Here is a 23,512-nt window from a genome sequence, read left to right as displayed (position 1 = left end):
TTGAGATTATCTAGAAAAATTAAAAAGTATGCCACAGGTGACAGCTAAACTTATGTTCAGTTGTGAAACTCTCATAAAACTTTTACCGTAACTTATTAAATTGTGATTATGGCTTTCCTCCTAAGTAAACCCGTCACTAATGACAGATGCTTTCACACATCTACCTTCACGCTCTTGTATTCAGTCCTTCATAGCATTGAGCTCCCCGCTATATTGATTACGGCCCATGATGTGGTGCTAGGATACAGCGGGACACAGGACAGTTGTGGGACACTTAATGTTCCCGCCAATGATACAACTTTGATGGTCCAATCTTACCAAATCTATGTAATAGAAGTGTAAACTGAGTAACTATACTTTGAAGGAATACTTAAAGAACAAGTGACACCCATGCTAATCTAGAAATAAAAACACATTTATAAGTAGATAAATACTAATTCTACTTACATAACAGATCCATTGCACTGTCCATGTTATGATTTCTGTGAAGGAAAAGCAGAGAATCCTATTCTAGACAGTTTTCACCTTGGTTGCCTTTGAATGAAGCTAATCCTGACATTTCCTCCCTCACTCTTTTTTTGTGTACTCAACTCTTGCTAATTGTGTATTCGTTACCCGCCCTCCTCCCAGAGTCTTCAGACCCTCCCACTGAGGTCTATACTAGGAAGTGCACTGTCTTATGTCATTAGAACAGGGGTGTCAAACTCAAATACAAAGTGGGACAAAATTGAGCTCTGGGACCAAGTCGCGGGCCAACCTCAATGTGTAGTGACCACCTCTCTCTTTTATAAAATTCCCTGGTGTCTAGTGCCCCCCTCCTTCCCCCAAACGGTTCCCTGGTGTCTAGTGGCCCTCTCCCCATATGGCTTCCCTGGTGATCTAGGGCTTACCCTCCAATATAGCTTCTCTGGAAGTCCTAAGTGGGCCAAACATAATGCAAAGTGGGGAAACCACCTGAGGGCCAAATCTGATTGCTCTGAGGGCCAGATTTGGCCCACGGGCCAGAGTTTGACATGTATGCATTAGGAGGGGAAATAAAGGGTAGAGGGGGAATAGCTTATAGCTAAAAAGACCCCCCAGCATGCAACTGTTTTGCCAGCCAATGGCAATTAAAGGGCCAGTAGAGGATGGCGCAGGGCAGGACAGTTGCAGGGGACCGGTAGAAGCCCCAGGTAAGTGTCACTTTTTTTTTTTTTTAAAAGATCAACAGAACCCCTTTAACAGTAGTTATCTTCCTCATAGCAGATTGATACTTTGTTCTTCCTCATAGCAGATTGATACTTTGTTCTTCCTCAGAGCAGATTGATACTTTATTTTACCTCATAGCTGATTGATACACTGTTCTTCCTCAGAGCAGATTGATACTGTGTTCTTCCTCATAGCAGATTGATAACGCTGTGTTTTTTTTATTTTAGCAGATTGATAACTCCATGTTTCTGAACAAAGTGAAAGAGCAGCTTATTCAGGAGAAGGGCTGTAATTTAAGCACCCACTACCCCACTCTTCTAACTGTGCCCACCTCAGTGTCTTTGCCTGCCGGGATCAGCGTGGATGGAGAGAACAAGGTGGAGATTCATGGCATCCCTCACACGCAGGCCTCTGTTACCCAGAACATTACGGTGCTGCCCGTCCCCACCACGGGGATCATGACAGCAAGTAAGAGCCCTCATTCACCCACTTCTTGTATCGCTTGCTTACTTCATAGGATAAGATGACTTACAGTGAATAAAGCCTGCATCCCCCATGAGGAAGGCTCATACATTTCAGCAGTTTTGGTCCAGAACAGGCACCAGTGGACAGTTTTCCCATCTGACGACTGTGATATCCACCTCCTGGATTCATGTTTTGCCTGGTTCTATTTATTATAGCTGTCCATGAATTGTGCCTGTTGGTAATGCCTCGTTTCATCTCCACACATCTCTAGTCTGAAACGGTGTAATTTGGCGCACCAACCTAGTAGGTTTGGGAAGTGCGTGCCCAGACTTCAGTGGTAGAGGATGCATAGTTTGGGTGCCCAATTTCATTTTTGGGCTATGTTCACAGTAGTGCGGCTTAAAGTATACCCGAGATGGCACACTGGTCCTTATTTAGTCTTAGATGTCATAGCGTCAGAATGGCAGGGGCTGTAGAGCATGGCGAGGGAAGCCACGGAGCTCATGAGGCTTGAGGAAGCCCCAGGTAAGTATTAATAGGGGCTAGTGAACCATCTCAGGTTCACCTTAACATCTACTGTTAGGTGGCTGGCTTTCTAAAATGCATTGCACCACCTATGCAACATTCACAGGGCAGCAGGATGTGTTGCGGTACAATGAGTGCAGCATGGTAATGCACGTGTGTTATCAATTTCAGTGAAGCATATGTTTCATTGACTGTGTGCTACACTGTATGCGACGCAACATCCATATTATTTGCATAGCCACCTTCCGATCCATTGCATTCCTGCTGCTACAGGCAATGCAACGGCCACTGAGAACGTAGCCTAAATCGGGTGCCAAGGCAAAAGTTGAAGCGGAAGACGAGGTGACCATTGGTTAGGGAGTAGGAATTAAGATAAGAAGAGTTAGTGTTTAGGGATAGGATCAGGTTCACTTACAGTTCCAAAGTTAGGACTAGGCATCATGAAGGGATTAACATAAGGGGAGAATAATGTTAAACATTGGGGTGAAGGCTAAGGTTAGATGTAGGGTCAAATGTCTAGAAAGAGTTTTTGTTGGCAGAGGTTGGGGTTAGATATCTGGAAGGAGTTTATATTGGGGGAAGTTTAGATGTCAGGAAAGTTTTACGTTGCTATGTTGAGGTTGATCATGAGGAACGGGTGCCTTCAAACTATACGCCTCCTTCAGTGGAAGTGCTACATTTCCTTTTTTGTATGTGTCTCTTGGATTGCTATTTCCTTTCAGATGAAAGTTTAGTTTGGTGATTTTTTGTTTTGTTTGTGTGTTTGTCTCTCTCACCAGCCGGCCTGGTGATCACGTCTCCATCTGGATCTCTGGTGACCACACCGTCCTCATCAGGTCAGACGTTTCCTGTCTCTGCCCCTTCTACCATGATTGTGTCCACTTTGCCAGGCCAGGCTTTGCAAGTTGTGTCTGAGATTACCAAGGCCAAGATGTCAGAAATGGGGGTGACCGGTACCCAGAAAACGGGGCGTGGCCGGAAGAAGAAGCTGCTAATACCAGAGCCCACCTTACCAGAGCTGCGTGACCCATACGACCTGTCTAATGAAGATGAGGATGACCATCATAAAGATGGCAAGACGTACAGGTGAGAACCTGCTTCCTTCATAGAAGATGACATTTGTAGCCCATAATAAACTACCAATACGGATTCATGCTCAGGAGAGGGTTAGTCTATGTATTGCAGGTAATAATGTCTATGTAGAGATTTTAGGGTGCATATATACAGATACTGAGCAGACAGACGCCTTAAAGCAAACCGGAAGCGAAAAATAACTTATGACAATAAATTGTATATGTAGTACGGATAATGAATAGAACATGAGTAGCAAAGAAAAGAGTTTCATAATTGTATTTTCAGTTACAGTATAGCTTTTTTTAATGATTATTTTTTTAAATTGCATCATACTGTCAAAATTGCAGTTTTAAAGCAGCAAAACTAACTATAACAAGTAACTTTTCTATATATCTAATCTAAAATTTAGATCGTTTACACAGCAAATCTAGCTGCAGACAGCTTCAACAGTATATGATTATTTCTTCCTGTGATACAATGACAGCGGCCATGTTCTGTTTGTCACATTACACAGGCAAGCTGATAGCATCTCCAGGCCTCAGCCTGTGAAAAGTCCACTCCCATCTCCTCCTCCTCCTTCTCTGCCTCTGAAATCTCTGGCTGGTAACACCACCTCCTCCTGCCCAGACTGAGCTCCCATAAGCCCTTGCTACATGGCTCTCAGAGTGCCAAGGCACAAAAGGAGCTGTGGGCGAGGCTTGTTTAGGTTATAAGGAATTAGAGTATTAAAACAAAAAAAGTATTTGGCTTGAGGAATGCCCTATAAACTATATGAAAGGAACACAACTATACAATGAGTAAAAGTTTATCTCGGATCCACTTTAAAACCACACACTGTCTTTTAGGCTAGAAAACAAAGCAGAAATAATGACCCTTTGAACGTTCCTGCAGTAAAACCTTATCTCAAGCTGTCTCTCACTGTTTCTTGGCTGTTTTAAGGCCTCTTTTCCACAGACTGTTGAACTGTGTGCTGAGAAGTGTTTCACTGCCTATCAACAGTCCATGGAAAAGAGGCACTTCAGGAAACAGGACTGTATTGCACCCAGTGTTCTCTCCAGATTTTTTTTTTCCAGCCAAGTGGCATAAAATAGTTGCCGGGTGGGGCAGAACCATGGGAATGCAGGGCCAGCACAACTCTGCTTAGGCCACATATACACATCAGACTATAGTCTTTTGAAAATGAAAGATCACAGACCAATTTTACCCCCTTCCATGTAGTATGAGAGCCATACCTACACAGTCTATTCTATGGAGCTGAACTCCCCATCAGACAGAAATCTTTGCAAGATGCTGCACACACAGATGCTGTACAGGCAAAATTGCATTCATAGTCTATGAGATCTGCAGATCATCATACACACCTTGTTTAACCACTTGCCGACCAATGGATTTTTCACTGATCGGTGCTGCGGGGGCTCTACAGCCCGCAGCACCGATCAGGAGTGCAGCAGAGCGATCAGACTACCCCCCTTTTTTCCCCACTAGGGGGATGTCCTGCTGGGGGGGTCTGATCGCCGCCGGCCATCTGCGTTTTGCGGGGGGGGGGGGCGCTTCTCAAAGCCCCCCTCCGCAGCCATTTCCGCCCTCTTCCTCCTTACCTCCCTCCCTCCCTCTCTCCGTAATGCGCAGGACGGAGTTCCGTCCTGCGCATTGAAGGATAGGCTTCAGCCTATCATATGCCGGCGATCCCCGGCCAATCAGAGGCCGGGGATCGCCGATCTGCCTTACGGCGCTGCTGCGCAGCAGCGCCGTATGATGTAAGCAGCGGGGATTTCTTCCCCGCCTGTTTACATTTTGCCGGAGAGCTGCGATCGGCGGCTCTCCGGCTGTTCACGGAGACACCCTCAGTGAACTGACATGGAAAGGCCGCTCGATCGAGCGGCCGTTTTCATGGTAACCCGCAGACGACCAGTTTACGCCAATCGGCGTTAGCTGGTCGTCAAGAGGTTAACTGACATTCATCTGCAGATCAGACAATCATCTGCAGATCTGAAGATCCATCCTGGTGGATCTGATCTGCAGATGATTGTCTGTTAAACAAGGTGTGTATGAGGATCTGCAGATATCATAGACTATGAATGCTATTTGCAGGAACGGATCTTTGGCAGGAACAGATCTTTTGCAGATACTAATCTTTTGAATGTCTACAGCATCTTTGTGTGCAGCATCTTGCAAAGATTTCTGTCTGATGGGGAGTTCAGCTCCATAGAATAGACTGTGTAGAGTATGGCTCTCATACAAAATGGAAGGGGGTAAAATTGGTCTGTGATCTTTCATTTTCAAAAGACTATAGTCTGATGTGTGTATGTGGCCTTTACACCACAGGAGGAGGCGATCCGATAACAGCCTGCTGCTCACCAAAATTAGCTGAGTTGACCACCCGGCTAAAAGAGCCTGGGAGAGCACTGACACCCAGTGGGTCAAGTAGCTCAGAAATGCTCTTTTGCATAGAAAACTATAGTTTCTTAACTCTCCCTGTTCTGAAAACAATATGAGACTCTTCTTTCTATTTCTTAGCTGGACTACACATACAATTCATTATCTCATAAGTTTTTTTATTTCACTTCTGGAAGATTTAAAGTCATATTTAAAGTCGAATGATCGTGTGTAGAAATGCATGTGTAGTTTACACCCTCCTTGAGTTTGTCAACTATCCCCAAAGATCACTGTATCGTTGTAGTGACACCCACATGTCAGTTTGTCATTGTTCTTAAACACCCCCCCCCCCCCCCCCCCCCCCCCAAGTTTCAATAGGTCATTGTTCTAATCCACAAGTGCCAGTTTAAATTCTAAACCCCCCCTGGTGTTCCTGTGTCATTATTGTGGAATCCCCAAATGTTTTTGTGTCATAGTTTTTGGTCCCGATTGGTCGGTGTGTCTTTGTTCTGGGACCCTGAATAGAGAGTGTGTCATTGTTTTTAGCTGTCTGAGTGTCAATGTGTTATTGCAGTGTTTCTCAACATTTTATTGGTACGTACCCCTTTTAAAACCCTGTACTCACCAAGTACCCCCTAGCATAGTAAACATCACAAGTACCCCTTGACAAATATATATTTCATTGTAGTACATAATTGGTTTTAAACAATTTCCAAGCATTTACCATTGCTTTTAATTAGCCAAAACACGAATTTGGTGTTGTTTAAATAAGATGTATCATTTTCTAAAAATCTTAATTTGTTATTCTTGGTTAAGTACCGTATATTCCGGCGTATAAGACGACCGCCCAACTTTTCCAGTTAAAATATAGAGTTTGGAATATACTTGCTGTATAAGACTACCCCTCTTCCAACACACACCAAATAAAATACAAAAAACCTCATATACTGTTGCTATTTATCAACAGATACTGGAGCTGTACTGTATGTGGTGCCCAGTATATAACAGTATACAGGCGACTGACTGGTTGGATTGGTCAGCTCTCCCTCTCCCTGAGCGGATTGGTCAGCTCTCCTTATCTACCTGATTATCAGAGCGGTATGGAAGAATAGATCACGCTGTGCCCATAAAAAACTGCTCTATCATCTTTCTGGCCCACCCTTGCATCCTATTTACCTCCTTCTCTGCCTCTCAGATCTCACACGTGCGCCTGTCGGTAACAGGAGAGGGTGTATCACCCGGCATCAATAATACCCGGCGTATAAGACGACCCCTGACTTTTCAGATGATTTTCAAGGGTTAAAAAGTAGTCTTATATGCAGGAATCTACTGTATATCAAGCCCGAGTGCCCCCTGAAACCATCAGAAGTACCCCCCGGGGTACGAGTACCACACGTTGACAACCTAGGTGTTCTTGAACATCTCCAGTTGTTAGTATGCCCATGCCAGTAAATAGAATTGAGTAGCTGCTGGACATCCCAGCATTAGATTTTGGAATTGCTGTCACAAGTTGTGATTGGGAGTCCCAGATTAGCATAGAACTGTCTTCAGGCTCTTAAATGTTTGCACTGGTCACAGTATGGCTGAGATCTTAGTGTGTCCGAGTTATGCTGGGTACACACGGTGCGTTCCCGCATCGAATGCGCTGCTCGATTCCCGACAATTCGATTATTTCCAAGCATTTCCGAGTGCATTTCAATGATTTTTAGGTCGAATGCCATGTAAAGTATGGCAAATCGACCTAATGATCCATCGACCCGCGAATCGGACATGTCAGAAATAAACGAATAGACGGGAATCGAGTGCGGGAATGCAACGTGTGTACCCAGCATAAGTGATGCCCAGTCAGCGGTCCATATGCGGATGCCATGTCCCAAGACTGCTAGCTTTGAAGTTTTGCCCACTATTCGGCCCGATCTACCATGTCTTCCTCCCTAGCTCAGTTTCCTGTTGTGCCTCTGTACTTGCCTATCTGCAGCCAGCTGACTTGCCACCCTCTCCCCAGTGTATTATCCTGCATCTTTTCACAACCGCTTGCCACTAATTACAGGGGAAGGGGAGCACACAGTGGTACTTATTACAGGTGGAGGGACACACAGGTCCAGTAGTGAGACAGGAGCAATAAGGGCAAACAGTAAAGGCTCGTTCACACGACTGACTGAAGCCGACGACTGGTCCGTCGGCACCTCCCGCTGGGCGGGTTTTCAGCAGACAGTACAGTGTGTGTACAGTCTGTCGGCGGACTGATAAGGCTGTTTCTGAACGATCCGCCCGGCAGACCCGTCGTTGGCTTCAGTCAGACGTGTGTACGAGCCTTAAGAGGAGAGGAGGAGGTCAGAGAGCTCCAGACAGAAGGGCAGTGAGCAGTTCTGTTACGGTATTCTTAGCTACTGAACAGTGCACAGCTGTAGGAACCACCAGCTTTTGGTACTGTAGGTTATATAATTAATGTATGTCATATAGGCAGGTGTAATGTGAGGCCCTCACTGAGTATCCAGCAGACCACCAATGGTTTATGCTGTCTAACAAGTTGTGTGAAGTGAATACATAGCAAACCAATGGTCATTTTGCCAGTCGCAGTACTTGATCTCTTTCCATAACATGCTAAGTCTCCTCCCCATTGTGTTGCAGATGCCGCATGTGTTCGATCACTTTCTTCTCGAAGTCCGACATGCAGATCCACTCCAAGTCACACACGGAGGCCAAGCCCCACAAGTGCCCGCATTGCTCAAAAACCTTTGCCAACAGCTCCTACTTGGCCCAGCATGTCCGCATCCACTCAGGGGCCAAGCCATATACCTGCAGCTATTGTCAGAAGAATTTCCGTCAACTCTCCCACCTCCAGCAGCACACACGGTAAGGGGGATGGACATTTTGTGAGAGTGGCTTCAAGATAGCTGGAAGCGTAGTACACACAGATGATGATGATAGACCTGGAAACTGAGTCTTTATTCTGCTCCTAAAAAGGAGACTGGGGGGTGTGGGTCGGGATTGTATTATGTTTTTTGTGTGTATGTTACAGATGTCACATGACACGAGTTCACCATGTACATTGCTACTCATGGGAGGCTGCCATAGCTTATGTTATGCATTTAGGCCATCAGAAATTAGGAGAGAAGTTCTTAGGCCATCAGAAATTAGGAGAGAAGTTCTTATTACACTCATCGTATTCAGAGCAAGACATTCCACTGATCTTCTGCTGCTGAGGAACCACAAAGCCCAGCCACAGTCCAATATCCTTCTAGCATTTGTACCATATGCTAGAGGCTTTCTATAAAAATGAATCCCTTTCCAGCCATGGCTGCCCCATAATGTTACTTTGGGTTGATTTGTGTAGAGTGTGTTTGGGATGGGAGGCTGTGTTCACCCAATTTGTCCATTTAGTTGAAAGGACAGTTTTCTTTGTGTGGATGGGTAAATACAATTGTATGTGATGGTCCCAGGCCTGTAACTCATATAAGGTTTCCATACATCAGACGATGTATGGGCAGATCGACCAAGAGACAGATCTCTCTCTGATCGGAATGAGATCTGTTGCCTGCCTATACACCACAGGCTGATTCCCGATCGATTTCAGCATGAAATCTCAAAGGAATCAGCCTTGTGACGCCGTATTCACCGCTCTGGTGCTGACCCCCAATGTAAAATTAGTGTCCCGGGTGTCCCGCCACATTTATTTTTTGACCCGATATTGCGTGCCGTTGATGCTGCATGCCGTAGATTGCCCTACATTTTGCAGCATATCTGACAGATCTATGCAATCAATTTCTGACTGAAATTGGTCGCATTGTCAATCGGGCATGCTCTGGTGGCCAAGTGGTGGCACCAATTTTTCACCCGGTTCAATAATAATTATCAAATTGGATGGTCGATTGGTTGCCAAAGGTGTGGTCACCTTAAAGGGATACTTAAGGCAGAAATATGATATATATATATATATATATGTGTGTGTGTGTGTATATATATATATATAATTACTTATTTACTCACCTGGGGCTTCTGCCAGCCCCCTGCTGCCATCCTGTGTCCTCGCAGTCTCGATCGGATCCTCCTGTCCCCCGCTGCCAGCTACTTTAGTTTTTGGCGACAGGCCTGGCCATGCGTCTGCTTCTTCGCATTCCTGTCCGCAGGATAGAGGGCGCTATTGTGGACAGGAACGTGTAGAAGCAGACACGTGGCCAGGCATGTTGGGCATGTCGCTGAAAACGAACGTAGCTGCCAGCAGGGGACAGAAGGATCGAGCTAGACTGCGAGGGCACAGGTGTCACTTTAAGAGCTCTCTTTTGCTCAGATAGTACCTATTGATAATACTGCTTATTGGCTACTGCTTGTGTTTTCACAATACTTTTGGGAGGTCCTTGTACTACAGCTATCCACATCTTTATTAAAATTGCTGGTTTAACCACTTAAGGATCTGCCAGCCCGCAGCGCAGATCGTGTGCAAGACTGATTCCCCCCCACCCCCCCTTTTTTCCCCACTAGGGGGATGACCTGCTGGGGGGTCTGATCGCCGCCGCTCCATGTGGCCGAGCGGGGGGGGGGCGCTCCTCAAAGCCCCCCTCCGCAGCGCTTTCTGCGCTCCTTTCCTCTCCCGCCCTTTAACTATGGGCTGCGCAGGACGGAAATTCGTCCTGCGCCGCCTAGGATAGGCTTCAGCCGATCGCCGATCTCCTTTACGGCGCTGCTTATTGATGTAAACAGCGGGGATTTCTTCCCCGCGTGTTTACAATAAGCCTGTGATCGGCGGCTCGCACCCTGTTCACGGAGGTGGAGACACCCTCCGTGAACTGACATGGAAGACGTTTCCATGGAAACACCACTTCGACCTGTCGACTCCTATCAGCGTTAGGCGGTCGTTAAGTGGTTAAGCTGGCAATACACTCCTAATCATCCTGCAGCATCTGATTAGATAGATGGAAACCTGCCCTCTATGATTACAATACAGCATTTCTGTTTATATGTGCTGATGTACCGCATTTTCCATTGACTTTCTCAACCAAGATCGAACCAAGATCAAAATAATTGACTTTGCAAAATCAGTTTGTGCTTCATTGCATGCTGATATTTGTAGTTCCTCCACAGCAGAAGGTTTACAGATTGTGCTATGTCTGTTGTTTATGAATCCACACATACTAAGATATTCAGTGTATTTATTTTTACCAGCAGCTATATAGTATGGGCATTGTCCATGCAAGCACTGTCTCTGTGGGAGATGTCTGTACAAGCGCTGTCTCTGTGGGGGCTGTCTGTACAAGCGCTGTCTCTGTGGGGGCTGTCTGTACAAGCGCTGTCTCTGTGGGAGATATCTACACAAGCGCTGTCTCTGTGGGGGATGTCTGTACAAGCGCGGTCTCTGTGAGGCTGTCTGTAAAAGCACTGTCTCTGTGGGGGCTGTCTGTACAAGCGCGGTCTCTGTGAGGCTGTCTGTAAAAGCACTGTCTCTGTGGGGGCTGTCTGTACAAGCGCTGTCTCTGTGGGAGATGTCTGTACAAGCGCTGTCTCTGTCGGGGCTGTCTGTACAAGCGCTGTCTGTGTGGGGGCTGTCTGTACAAGCGCTGTCTGTGTGGGGGCTGTCTGTACAAGCGCTGTCTGTGTGGGGGCTGTCTGTACAAGCGCTGTCTGTGTGGGGGCTGTCTGTACAAGCGCTGTCTGTGTGGGGGCTGTCTGTACAAGCGCTGTCTGTGTGGGGGCTGTCTGTACAAGCGCTGTCTGTGTGGGGGCTGTCTGTACAAGCGCTGTCTCTGTGGGGATGTCTCTACAAGTGCTGTCTCTGTGGTGGCTGTCTGTACAAGCGCTGTCTGTGTGGGGGCTGTCTGTACAAGCGCTGTCTGTGTGGGGGCTGTCTGTACAAGCGCTGTCTGTGTGGGAGCTGTCTGTACAAGTGCTGTCTCTGTGGGGGCTGTCTGTACGAGCGCTGTCTCTGTGGGGGCTGTCTGTACGAGAGCTCTCTCTGTGGGGGCTGTCTGTACAAGCGCTGTCTATGTGGGGGCTGTCTGTACAAGCGCTGTCTATGGGGGCTGTCTGTACAAGTGCTGTCTCTGTGATGACTGTCTGTACAAGCGCTGTCTCTGTGGGGGCTGTCTGTACATGTGCTGTCTCTGTGGTGGCTGTCTGTACATGCGCTGTCTCTGTGGGGGCTATCTGTACAAGCGCTGTCTCTGTGGGGGCTGTCTGTACAAGCACTGTCTCTGTGGGAGATGTCTGTACAAGCGCTGTCTCTGTGGTGGCTGTCTGTACAAGCGCTGTCTCTGTGGTGGCTGTCTGTACAAGCGCTGTCTCTGTGGCGGATGTCTGTACAAGCGCTGTCTCTGTGGTGGCTGTCTGTACATGTGCTGTCTCTGTGGTGGCTGTACATGCGCTGTCTCTGTTTTGGCTGTCTGTACGTGTGCTGTCTCTGTGGTGGCTGTCTGTACATGTGCTGTCTCTGTGGTGGCTGTCTGTACGTGTGCTGTCTCTGTGGTGGCTGTCTGTACATGTGCTGTCTCTGTGGTGGCTGTACATGCGCTGTCTCTGCGGGGGATGTCTGTACAAGCGCTGTCTATGTGGGGGCTGTCTGTACGAGCGCTGTCTCTGTGGGGGCTGTCTGTACGAGCGCTGTCTCTGTGGAGGCTGTCTGTACAAGCGCTGTCTATATGGGGGCTGTCTGTAGGAGCACCGTCCCTATAGGGCTGTCTGTAGACTTTAGGACTGGCCCTGCTGGTAAAAATAGCTGAATCTGACCTATCAGACCATAGGGGGAGCTGTTGGGGATGGTGGGTAGTGTGTTTGTGTGTGCGATATTGTTGCTGGGTGTGGAGCCTCTGTGACACATCCAGTGATGTTAAAGAGCGTTTCCATTCAGACATTGTGTCACATGTCTCTTAACCTTTCCACACAACACCTTTATATACTGTTTTCTGTGCTTTTTACAGGATATTGATGCATCGTTGTTATCATGTGTCTTCCCCATTGTCATGTAGCGCTAGCTATCCTCCATGTAGTCTATTACAGATCTGTGCTATGTGTTTCTCCATGGCCGCCATCCTTGCTACCTCTTTCTTCCTGCTGCTTCCCTGCACCATCTGCCTGAAACACCCTTCTTACCATGGCTGAGATAACTCTGCACAGGCCAGGAAGGAGGAGCCTCCCTGGTCCTCTCTGGGATAACCTCTGATAGCACAGCAGTCTTTTAGCCTGCTAAGGACCCTTTTCTACAGCTGGCTGAACTGTGCGCTCAGTGAGCGGTTGCCAGGCAGCAGCAAGCAGTTGTGAGAGTTCAACAGTCTCTTCACTGCCTATCAGCTGCTCATGGAAAAGGGGCCTTATTGCTGTGATAACGTCTGCTGCTGATAATTGCAGATCCTTATTGTTAGGGAATTTCTTCATGACCTCCTCCTTGCCCAGTGATAGTCAACAATGCTGTAGTTAAATAACACTGATGGATATAGCGCTCAGTGCCACCTAAAAAAAGAAAAACAAGTCAAAAGTCTTTTTCCACTTGGAAACAGCCTCTCAGACTTCAGCTTTCTGCAGATTCCAAAAGAGACTCCATAGCACTCATGGAATCTCCAAAAGGGGGACACTCGCCCTTTTCAAATGACCCTAAGTGAGATTGGCTCTAGAAGCGCCTTCAGGGTCGTTAAAGGGGCACTATGGCGAAAAACTGTCAAATTTTAAATATGTGCAAACAAACAAATAAGAAGTACGTTTTTTTCCAGAATAAAATGAGCCATAAATTACTTTTCTCGTATGTTGCTGTCACTTACAGTTGGTAGTAGAAAGACAGAAGCGACAGGTTTTGGACTAGTCTATCTCTTCATAGGGGATTCTCAGCATGGCCTTTATTTTTTATATTAATATTAATTAAGATATTCCCTAAAAAGCATTTAAACAATGATGCTGGCCAGCTTCCCTGCTCGCTACAGTTTTTTGGCAGTTGGACAGAGCAACTGCCATTCACTAAGTACTTTTGAAAAGAAATAAATCCCTTAGAATACCCATGAAGAGAATACCCATGAAGAGATGGACTAGTCCAAAACCTGTCACTTCTGTATCAGGGCTACAGGGATAGCTTAGGCTGAAGTTTATAGAGCTTCTGATAAAGGGAAAATGATTTGCGCAGTCACTTGACCAGCTATTGGTAGACATGTTTTATGCTTCTGGAGAACGTCACGCATAGAGTGCTGGTAGCTAGTGATACTTCTATCACCCTGTTCTGTTCCTCAGATACCACCAAGGAGGTAAAGGAAGGAGCTGTTGATGCTATCACTGCAGCTTACCTGAAAAAAAATGCCCCTGGGGGGAACTCACCTCGGGAGGGGGATGTCTCTGGATCCTATTGAGGCTTCCCCTGTCCCCCTCCGTCCTACGGTGGTCTCGCTAGAGGTCCACGAATAGCAGGCATTTAAATATTTACCTTCCCGGCTAAAGCGCAGACGCAGTAGCGGCTCTCCGCTCGGAAATTGCCGATCTCAGTTGGGGCCACTGTGCTGTGCAGGCACAAGTCTCCTGCGCAGTAGAGCGGACCAGACTGAGATCGGCTATTTCCGAGCGGAGAGCTGCAACAGCGCCCCTGCTGGAACAGGAAAAGGGAAATATTGCACAGCCTGACAAATTTCGGCTGTGCATTCCGTGGGACGGAGGACAACAGGAGAAGCCTCGATAGGATCCAGAGGCTTCCCCCTCCCATGGTGAGTAACCCCCAGGGGCATTTTTTCTGGTGTAGGTAGCCGTAGCCAACGTTTACTTTCACACTAGGGCGTCGTCGATCGTACCCTTTAAAAACAGAATTACAATGGAGTGGAAACCTCGCATTGTGCAGTACTGGGGGGATGCGGAGCATACAGTACTTTAAACGTATGCTTCACTGCAACTGTTAACGTGGACATTAGGCGGTACTGCACTGCATGCCTCACGCTTTTTCCTATGGATTTAGTGGCACTGCTAATACGTGTATGTAAACCTACTATTACAATAGAATTGCATTGGGTTAGCAATTTGTTTATATTGTCCAAAGCAACGCCCCAGTGTGAAAGTAGCCTTATCAATTCATCAAAGTCTGCTAGGTACACACCATACAATGACTGTTAGATTTACCTGCCAGATAGATTTTTTTTTCCAACATGTTAGAAAAATGTCTCTGGCAGGTAAATCTAACAGAACATTGTATGGTGTGTATCTAGCATAATACACACATTACAATTAATGGACTGCTCCATCTGGCTCATAATTAGCTCTGTCCACTGTCACTTGTTGACATTCATATGTCCTCTATCCCTGGTATTTTGGCTCACACTGATATTTGGTGATACTAGGCTGCATTGCCCTTATATTTACTGCTGTCCAGTCTCACCCATTCACTTTCGTAATCACTCTCCAGTACTGTCCATTATCACTGTATTCCTTGTTCACACCAGTGATTAGTGCTGTCTACACTTATCACCCTTTAAAGAGACTGAAGCGAAAAAAAAAAATATGATATAATGAATTGGTTGTGTAGTACGGATAATTACTAGAACATTAGTAGCAAAAAAAATTCTCATTTTTATTTTCAGTTATACAGCTTTTTCTTTAACATTGCATCAGTCTCTAATATTTGCTGTTCACGCACTACTCAGCATTCTAAATGTTTTTTACAGAACAGGCAGTGAACTTTTGACCTGTCCTGAACTGTTCTGTGCAAAAGAAAAAACAATACAATTAAGATAACCTTCAGAACACAGAGCTCTCTGCGACTTTGAAAGTTGTGGAGCTCAATGGCAATTTGCATAGATAACTGGAGTTTCTTAACTCTTCCTGTACTGGAAACAACATCTCTGCTCCTAATGTTTTATTTCTTAGCTGTACTACACATACAAATCATATCATCATTTTTTTTCGCTTCAGTGTCTCTTTAAGGACAATTGTAACGAGAGGTATATGGAGACTGGCATATTTATTTCCTTTTAAGCAATACTAGTTCCTTGGCTATCCTGCTGATACTCTGCTTCTAATACTTTAAGCCACATACCATGAACAAGCATGCAGCAGATCGGGTGTTTCTGACATTCTTGTCAGATCTGACAAGATTAGCTGCATGCTTGTTTCTCGTGTTATTCAGACACTACTGGTATTGTTTAACCGCTTTGGTATGGCAGTGATTAAAATCTACGCCCTGTTTGGTGTTATTCCTGCCAGGGTGCAGATTCCACTCACCGCCGCCACGCGTCATCGCCTCTCTCGTCACTGTCTCCCCGCCGCAGCTCACTCACCCTGTTGTCTTGTCCAGCAGAGCTCCGTAAGCTGGTCAGGAGCCAATTTCATTGTCTTATGAGCCTGTCATCAATGTGAGCCAATCCCATTGGCTTACATTGATCCCAGCGTCGGGAGCCAATGAAATTGGCTCCTGACCGGCTCAAAGAGCAGGGGGGCTGACGCAACGGGTGAGTGGCATGAACGGCAGTAGTGGCGATTCATCGATATGTGCAGTTTTTAGTACCAGCAGTCTCTGGCCCTTAAGGGGGCAGAGATCGCTGGTATTAATGTGATTAAAAGGAAATAAATATGGCAGCCTCCATATGCTTCTCACTTCAATTGTCCTTTAAGTAGTGCTGTCCATTTTATCACTAGGTTGTTGGGTCACACTCCTAATTAGTGCTTTCTATTATCATTGTGTTTCTGGTTTATAGTCTTATTTAGTACTGTTCACTAGGGCAGATTCACACTCGGGCACTTTTGAGGAGTGTTCCAGCGATTTGTTGATCGCCAACAATCAGCAAAGCGCTGTGACAATTGTATCCCTGTGGGGCCATTCTCACTACAATGCTTGCAATTTTTTTTTTTTATAAATCATAAGCATGCAGCATTTTGGCAGTGATGCTGATGCAATCCTCGTTTTCTTGAATGAGAATCTCAAAGCGCTATAGCGAAAAATTTGCTACGGGCTGTAAGGCCTGATGCGCACTTTGAGAACTTTTTGGTGCTTTTCTGACCATCAGCGCAGTACAAGGATACCCGAACTGACATGTGACATGATGAGATAGACATGGGTATGTACAGTGCCTAGCACACAGATAACTATGCTGTGTTCCTTTTTTTCTTTCTCTGCTTGAAAGAGTTATATATCAGGTATGTAAGTGGCTGACTCAGTCCTGACTTTTACAGGAAGTCACTACATTGTGACCCTCACTGATATGAAATTCCAACTATAAAACACTTTCCTAGCTGAAAATGGCTTCTGGGAGCAAGAAAGAGGTAAAAAGTTGAATTTCTTATCAGTGAGGGTCACATTGTAGTCACTTCCTGTCTGAGTCAGGACTGAGTCAGCCACTCACATACCTGATATTTGACTCTTTCAGACAGAGTAAGAAAAAAAGGAACAGAGCATAGTTATCTGTGTGCTTGGCACTGTACATACACATGTCTATCTCATGTCACATGTCAGTTCGGGTATCCTTTAAAAAAAAATGTTCCCATCGACTTGCATTAAGATTGGAGGAAAATCGCAGTGATTTCTTCTTTTCTAAAAAAACGTGATTGCTGCGATTTTACTGTGATTTTAATGTAAGTCAATGGGAGTGTTTTTTTCTCTTTTTTTAATAAACACTCAGACAGTGCTGATGGTTGTGTGAATCAGGCCTTACTAGGCTGCAGGTTAGCAGAGCAGCACTATACTGAGCCACTAGATCACATCCATAATTAGTGCTTCTACTGGCTGATCATCCTCAACTACAATTAGTGATGTCCACTATCATTGGAATCCAAGTTCACACTCTTAGGGCTCGTTCACACTATCAGCATTTGCAGGTTTTTTAAGCACTGGTGATTTTTGAAATCGCCCCCAAAAGCGATCGTGCAATGATTCCCTATGAGAGTGTTCACATGTGCGCGTTTCGATTTTACTAAAACCGCAAACGCGCTACATGTACCATTTTCTGAGCGCTTCGGCTCAATGGAAGGTATAGGGAAAGCGCTTGAAAAAGTGCTTTGTATAGCGATATCCTTAGCGCTTCTATGAATAAATACATTGTATTTATTCATTTCCAGTGAAAAAAATGTAGCGCTTTGAAAAGTGCTTTTCTATGTGCAAAACACAGGGAAAAGCTCTTTAAAAAAATCAGAATAAATAGCTCAGCGCTTGCGATAGCGCCGGTGATTTGTAATGTGTGCAAGTCCTTAAAGGGATTCTTCAGGCGGAGTTGAAAATAAAATCTGACACTTACCTGGGGCTTCTATCAGCCCCCTGTGGCTGTAATGTCCCGCGCCGTCTTCCTCTGAGCCGCTGTTCCCCGACGCCAGCCCCGGTCTAGCGCGGCATCCCATCCAACTACGGCCGCGCGCGGGCTCGCTCTCGCGCACGTTATCAGAAGCTTACTGCACAGGCGCAGTACAAGAAAACTTCGTACTGCTCAATAAGCTTCCGATGACGCAAGCGAGAGCGCACATTATTCATCTTGTTAGACGAATAATTGCCTGGTGTCGGCGGTCGGTGAACGGCGGATCGGAGGAGGACGGCGCGGGACATTACAGCTACAGGGGGCTGATAGAAGCCCCAGGTTAAGTGGCAGATTTTATTTTCAAGCCCCGCCCCCCCCCCCCCCCCCCCCCCCCCCCCCCCCCAATGACAGTGTTGGATATCGTAATGACTGACTTACGTGGCTGATCCCTGGGTCCCCAAGTGTAAAACTTGCTCTGTAAATTCTCACCTGTCCCGCTGTCGCGACTCCAGGCATCCTTTGCTGATACCTTTGTTACCGCCATAGCCTTCTAAAAGCCTTCACCTTTAGAATTAGTTCAGTTCACAATCTCTGGGCTGCTGGTTCACACGTATAGTTAGTTCTGTCCACCATCACAGGATTGCTGGCTCACACTTGTATATAGTACTTCTCACTGTTGGTGAGCTCCTGGATTACACACGTCACGTTGTACTGGTCACTGGGTACTTGAGCTGAAGTAACTGCCTTGTGTTATAGCTGTAGTGTATCCAGCCGTAGTGTACACACCTTCCCTCTACATACATGGCTAACCTGCTCTGCTTCAGCTAGACTGCCTTTTGCTCTGGATTAGCTAGGCTGCCTTTTCTCTCCATGTATGGCTGCACCCCTTCTGATCCCCTCTCTGCTGCATCCTTCTGCTTTCTGTGATCTGCTGCTGCAGTGTGTTATACTGCTCTGTACATGGTGTGTTTTTGTGTTGTATATCTCATAGATGTAGTGACACCAGCCATGCCATCAGAGCTGATCATGTTTGATCTGTGTCCCACCTCATTTCTGATACCCACTTTATCCATCCAGATTCATGTGTTACCAATGCCTGCAGCATTGATGTCTTACTAATTGCTGCCTGTCCATCTAACCACTCCCACCTCATTTGTGACTGATGCAAAACTTTTTGTACCATTTGTTCCCAAAATGTTCACCGGACAGCAACTTACTCTGTGCACACTTTCTCTCTCCAGACAGGTTTTTGCTGTGTACACAGTCACACAACGTACCTGTTAGGTAGTCACTATACACTGTGCACACACCTTACAGCAGACATGTGTCCACTATGCACTGTTACACACTACACCAGTCAGGTATCCACTTTGTACGCACCTTGTACCAGATAAGTTGTTGGTGTATTTTTTGCACACATTTCGCACCAGAAAGCTACTTACACTATAGTCACTATATACTGTGTGCACTCCCCCTACTCCAGACATCTACTAACAATGCACTATGTACTTGTGCTAGACAGCTACTCATTACAATGTACGCTAACATTACACTAGATATCCATCTACTATACACATCTTACACCAAACAGCTATTCATGATACACTGTGCGCACACATTGCACCAAATATTTATCTACTATACACACACCTTACACCAAACGGCTACTCACTATAATGTGCATACATATTGTACCTGCTATCTACTATGTACACCTTACACCAGACAGCTACTCTTTATAATGTGCACACAAATTACACCAGATAGCTATCTACTGTACACACCTTACACCAGTACTCAGTATATACTGTATGCACTCATCAAATCAAAAATAACTTTATTGGCATGACCAAGATTCATACAGGCATTGCCAAAGCAAAGGTAAATAGGGGACTTGGAGGGGGGGGGGGGGGGGGGGGAGTAAGCAGAGGGGGTAAGCAGTCCATGTACATTTTCGGTTTACAGTTAATTTATGCTCCTCTTAGTATTTGGGATGCTGTGACATAGTCGGCAGCGGTTGTCACTGTGGATCAGACCGGTAATAACTATATACTGTTTACACTCAATTTGCACCAGACAGATACTTACAGTTATACACTCACACCATTCATGACTCCTGGTGCTTCTAGCTCGGTAAGGTCTCCTGTCGGATCCTAGAAGTATGAGTGGCTGCAGTAATCCTGACTTAGTCTACAGCTGTCCCTGATGACTAGGTTATGCGTGGTCGCGTCTGTTACTTCTCTAAGGCCCATCATTTTCTCTATCAGTGAAGTCACCTCTTAGCCACACTTGAACCCTTAGAAGCCATGACTACCAATGGTCCCGGCCAAGTGATGTATGTTAAGGAGCCTTCTGCAGGCACCACCAGGGTCACAGACAAAAATGTATTTTTGTTTTGCTTCTTAGAATTCAGCTCATGCCGGAATGTGTCTGCCCTTAAATATCAGTTCAGAGCAGGCATCTCCAATGCCCTCAGCATTTACTCGGTAGGCAGTACTTTATCCTAAAAATAACTTTTACTTCGAGACACTCATTGGGTGTCCACTCAGAGAATTGGTAGGCTTATCTTATCAGTCTGCCGACAGCGTGTACACACGTGCTACTGTCGGCAGAAAGTACGCCCAGAGGGAAGGTCTGACGGACCCGTCGTTTGCTACAGTATGTAGTGTGTACGCGCCTTTAGTTTTCCTGGATAACTTCAAGGCAAATCTTCAGCGATCTCTGTTCTAATCAGGGGGAACGTATGCAAATTTAAAAAATTAGGCCTTCCTTGACGCCTGGGGAAATAAGAAAAAAACACAAATGTTGGGTCCTAAAGAAAAGGACTAAGAGCTAGTACCCCCTTCTAATTCCCAAACGTCTCTTGAAACTCGGGGTCATAAATGTTTTTTTCCCAACTCGATCTCCGTGGGACCTTCAAACCTGAACTGGGAGAGAGACAAGTGAAAAAATACATTCCCCTTTCGATTCTGCCATGTGGCATTTTAACACTTGATCTGTTCATTTCCTATGACTTTCTGGGTGATTTTGTGTAGTCTGACTGCTTTCTCGACAACTCATGTACCCATATGTGCAACGTTATCCAGTGACAACAAAATCATGGTCTCTACACCAAGCCAGATTTTTTTTTTCAAAATCTCACTAGACATAGTTGCTACGGACTAAAAACAAGGTCTCAGCCACTCTATACCGACCTGCTCTTTCGAACAAGAAATAGGTACAAAGCTTTGTGGGATTTGTAAACTTATTGACATTGAACACTTTTCCAAGGTAATATGAAAAGAAGAAGACTGATTCCGGCACTTCAATGCAGAGGTAGTTTATTCAAGCATGTTACAAATGTCTGTTTCCAAGGTTGTTCTACCTACTATGTACTTCACCAAGGAAAAAGTCAGGTTGTAGTGGTTGGAGACAACTAAAATGGCCTCACATTGACTCAAACTTGAGGTTACATCAGTACCTACATGAGTACAGGTCATTCCTGCTTTACCATTCAACCTTGAGATTGGTGGTTCCAACTCCGCTTTGGAAGTGGTGAGATTAAGAACTGGACTTGCTTTTTTCAGGCAAAAACATATTTACTCTACACCATCAAGTTCTCCAGTTCATACATAATCACCTCTTGGTGAGAGTTTTTGGTACCACACAACTAACAAAGCATCTATTCTAGCGGCCTTGTCTGATGAAGAATTTTGAAAGGTTCACTGAGACTTGTAATACTTGTGCCAAGAGCAAAGTCCTTTATACTAAATCAGAAGGTCTTTTTGCCCATTGTGACAGGCCATTAATCAATGTCATGATGGATATTGTTGTAAACCTCCCTCTTGCATTTGATAGGTTTTCCATGATGGCTCATTTTATTCCTTTCATCTGCGAAGACTGTAATAATCACCAGAAAGATTATCCATCTACATTATTTTCCTCAACAAACGGGCTACAGCTCATGGTTAGCAGTTTGTCTTCAAGTTCTGGAACGAACGAACAATTACTGTCATTTGCAGAAATACACTTTTTTTTGCTATGGAAGGGGTAGGAAGGCCATCAGCATGGCATATGAGGGGGGTAGGAACGAGGGAAATGACCTCAGCTGGTGCTCGGACTAGGATGATCTCGCAGTTCTGACTTGTTGCGGATTAATCGGGTGCCCACCGAACACACAAAAGATTCCTGGCTGCCCTGACTGGTTGCTTCAGCCGAGAAGCATTTAGGGTGTACAGAAGGCTTAGCTTGTGTAGCTTTATTCTGATCAAGCTGTAATCATCTTCTGCGTATCATTTTTAGATGAATAGATGAGACCGCAATATAACCAAACTTTGGAACCATACATTTGTTGTTTTTCCACTTCTCTGCCGGACAACTGTGTCTCTCTTTTCTCTCTTGTAAGAGTTCCAATACAGTGGCTCAAAACCCAACTCCTCTTGCCCGACTCCTTTTTCAGGGGGTGCTTTTCATCCCGATCTGCTTCTTCAAGCTTCCAGGCATTTCAAACTGCTTTACCTCCCATAATTTTATGGGTCAGAATTGTTCTTGTTTTAGACAACTCTGAGCTAATCGAGCCTAAACCGGTTATAGAAAGTTTGCAGATCAGAAAAAATCATGGGGGCCCTCAATGTCAGTAGTTGACCCGGACATGATTTCCACCGCCTATCTTAAGATTTAACCCGATTGCTTACAAACCTAACCTTTTTTTAATATTACACATCGTCATTCCTATCTTGCGTGTCTGGTTTTTTTTTTATTCAGCTCAGTCTGCTCTATGACTTCCTGATTAGCAGGGGTAATGGCCTTAAGTTGGACAACTTTTGGGAGCCTGCCCGAAATGTCTGCTCTACGTTGGCCATTAATTATTTTAGCAAGTTTGTTCTGAGAAGTCCAATCTGACTAGGGTCGCCTCATACCCACAGACTTGAGCATATCTGCAGGCTATTTAAGTGCTGCAAGGATAGCTGTTCTTGCTTGGCTAACCCCTGTTTACCTGAGACCCATAACTTGTTCTTGCTAGCCTTGTTACTGCTTCCTCTGCTTTTCTTCACCCCCTATTACCTCGTTTGGATGGCTAGCCTTTTGCCGTGTCTTGCCTATGATTCTGTTTGCACCTCGTATCACACTCAGGTTTTTCACCAGCTTTTGTTGACCTATACCTGACTATGCTTTTATCTACTTTATTACCTTATTTGGTCAGTGTGATCACCTTTTAGTGAATTCTGCTACTCAGACCTCAGGTTCCTCAGCCCTATTTAAGCATGTATTGGAGGCTGTAACCAGGTATCTATCAACAGCCTCACCTAAGTGGCTTTGGAGAAGACCTGACAGGGTCTTAAACTCTGTTGTATCTCAATACAAACAACACCTTTCAACCAACCAGGCAAGGTCAGAGTTCACCAGGTGAGTCTCCAATTGCCAGGATCCGACACCAGACTGCTACTCACTACACACTGTGTGCAGACATTTGACACCAGACAGGCAGTCTACCTACTGCTTTTGCACCCACCTTACAGCAGTAATGACCTGATCAGCGACACAGTGCGGGGTTTATAGATTTGAGATGAAGTTCAGAGGTTTTGGGTGGTTTTGCATACTGAGAATCTTTCTCTACTACTCTGGAGAATTGGATTTTTCTCCATACTATAGATTGAGCAGAAGCTGCCATCTAGTCATGGTAGTGCTGCATCTTTATAAATGATGGCTTATGTTATACACAGTTCAAATAA

General features: G+C 45.5%; 1 protein-coding gene across 6 annotated transcripts in view; it reads left to right on the top strand.

Moving 5' to 3' along the window:
• Window positions 1-23,512, top strand: part of ZNF384 (zinc finger protein 384) — a 77,361-nt gene that overhangs the window by 41,030 nt on the left and 12,819 nt on the right. For 3 of the 6 annotated variants that reach the window (XM_068258267.1, XM_068258269.1, XM_068258265.1), the window contains 3 exons: window positions 1,419-1,656; window positions 2,958-3,264; window positions 8,260-8,484. In XM_068258267.1, coding sequence (XP_068114368.1) covers window positions 1,419-1,656; window positions 2,958-3,264; window positions 8,260-8,484 — 770 coding nt within the window. Of the gene's footprint in view, window positions 1-1,415; window positions 1,657-2,957; window positions 3,265-8,259; window positions 8,485-23,512 lie in introns of all 6 variants that reach the window. The other 3 variants (XM_068258266.1, XM_068258268.1, XM_068258264.1) reach the window with 1 other exon arrangement.

Source organism: Hyperolius riggenbachi, chromosome 10 (genome assembly GCF_040937935.1).
Source record: "Hyperolius riggenbachi isolate aHypRig1 chromosome 10, aHypRig1.pri, whole genome shotgun sequence".
NCBI lineage: Eukaryota > Metazoa > Chordata > Amphibia > Anura > Hyperoliidae > Hyperolius > Hyperolius riggenbachi.
This window is presented reverse-complemented; position numbering and strand designations above follow the sequence as displayed.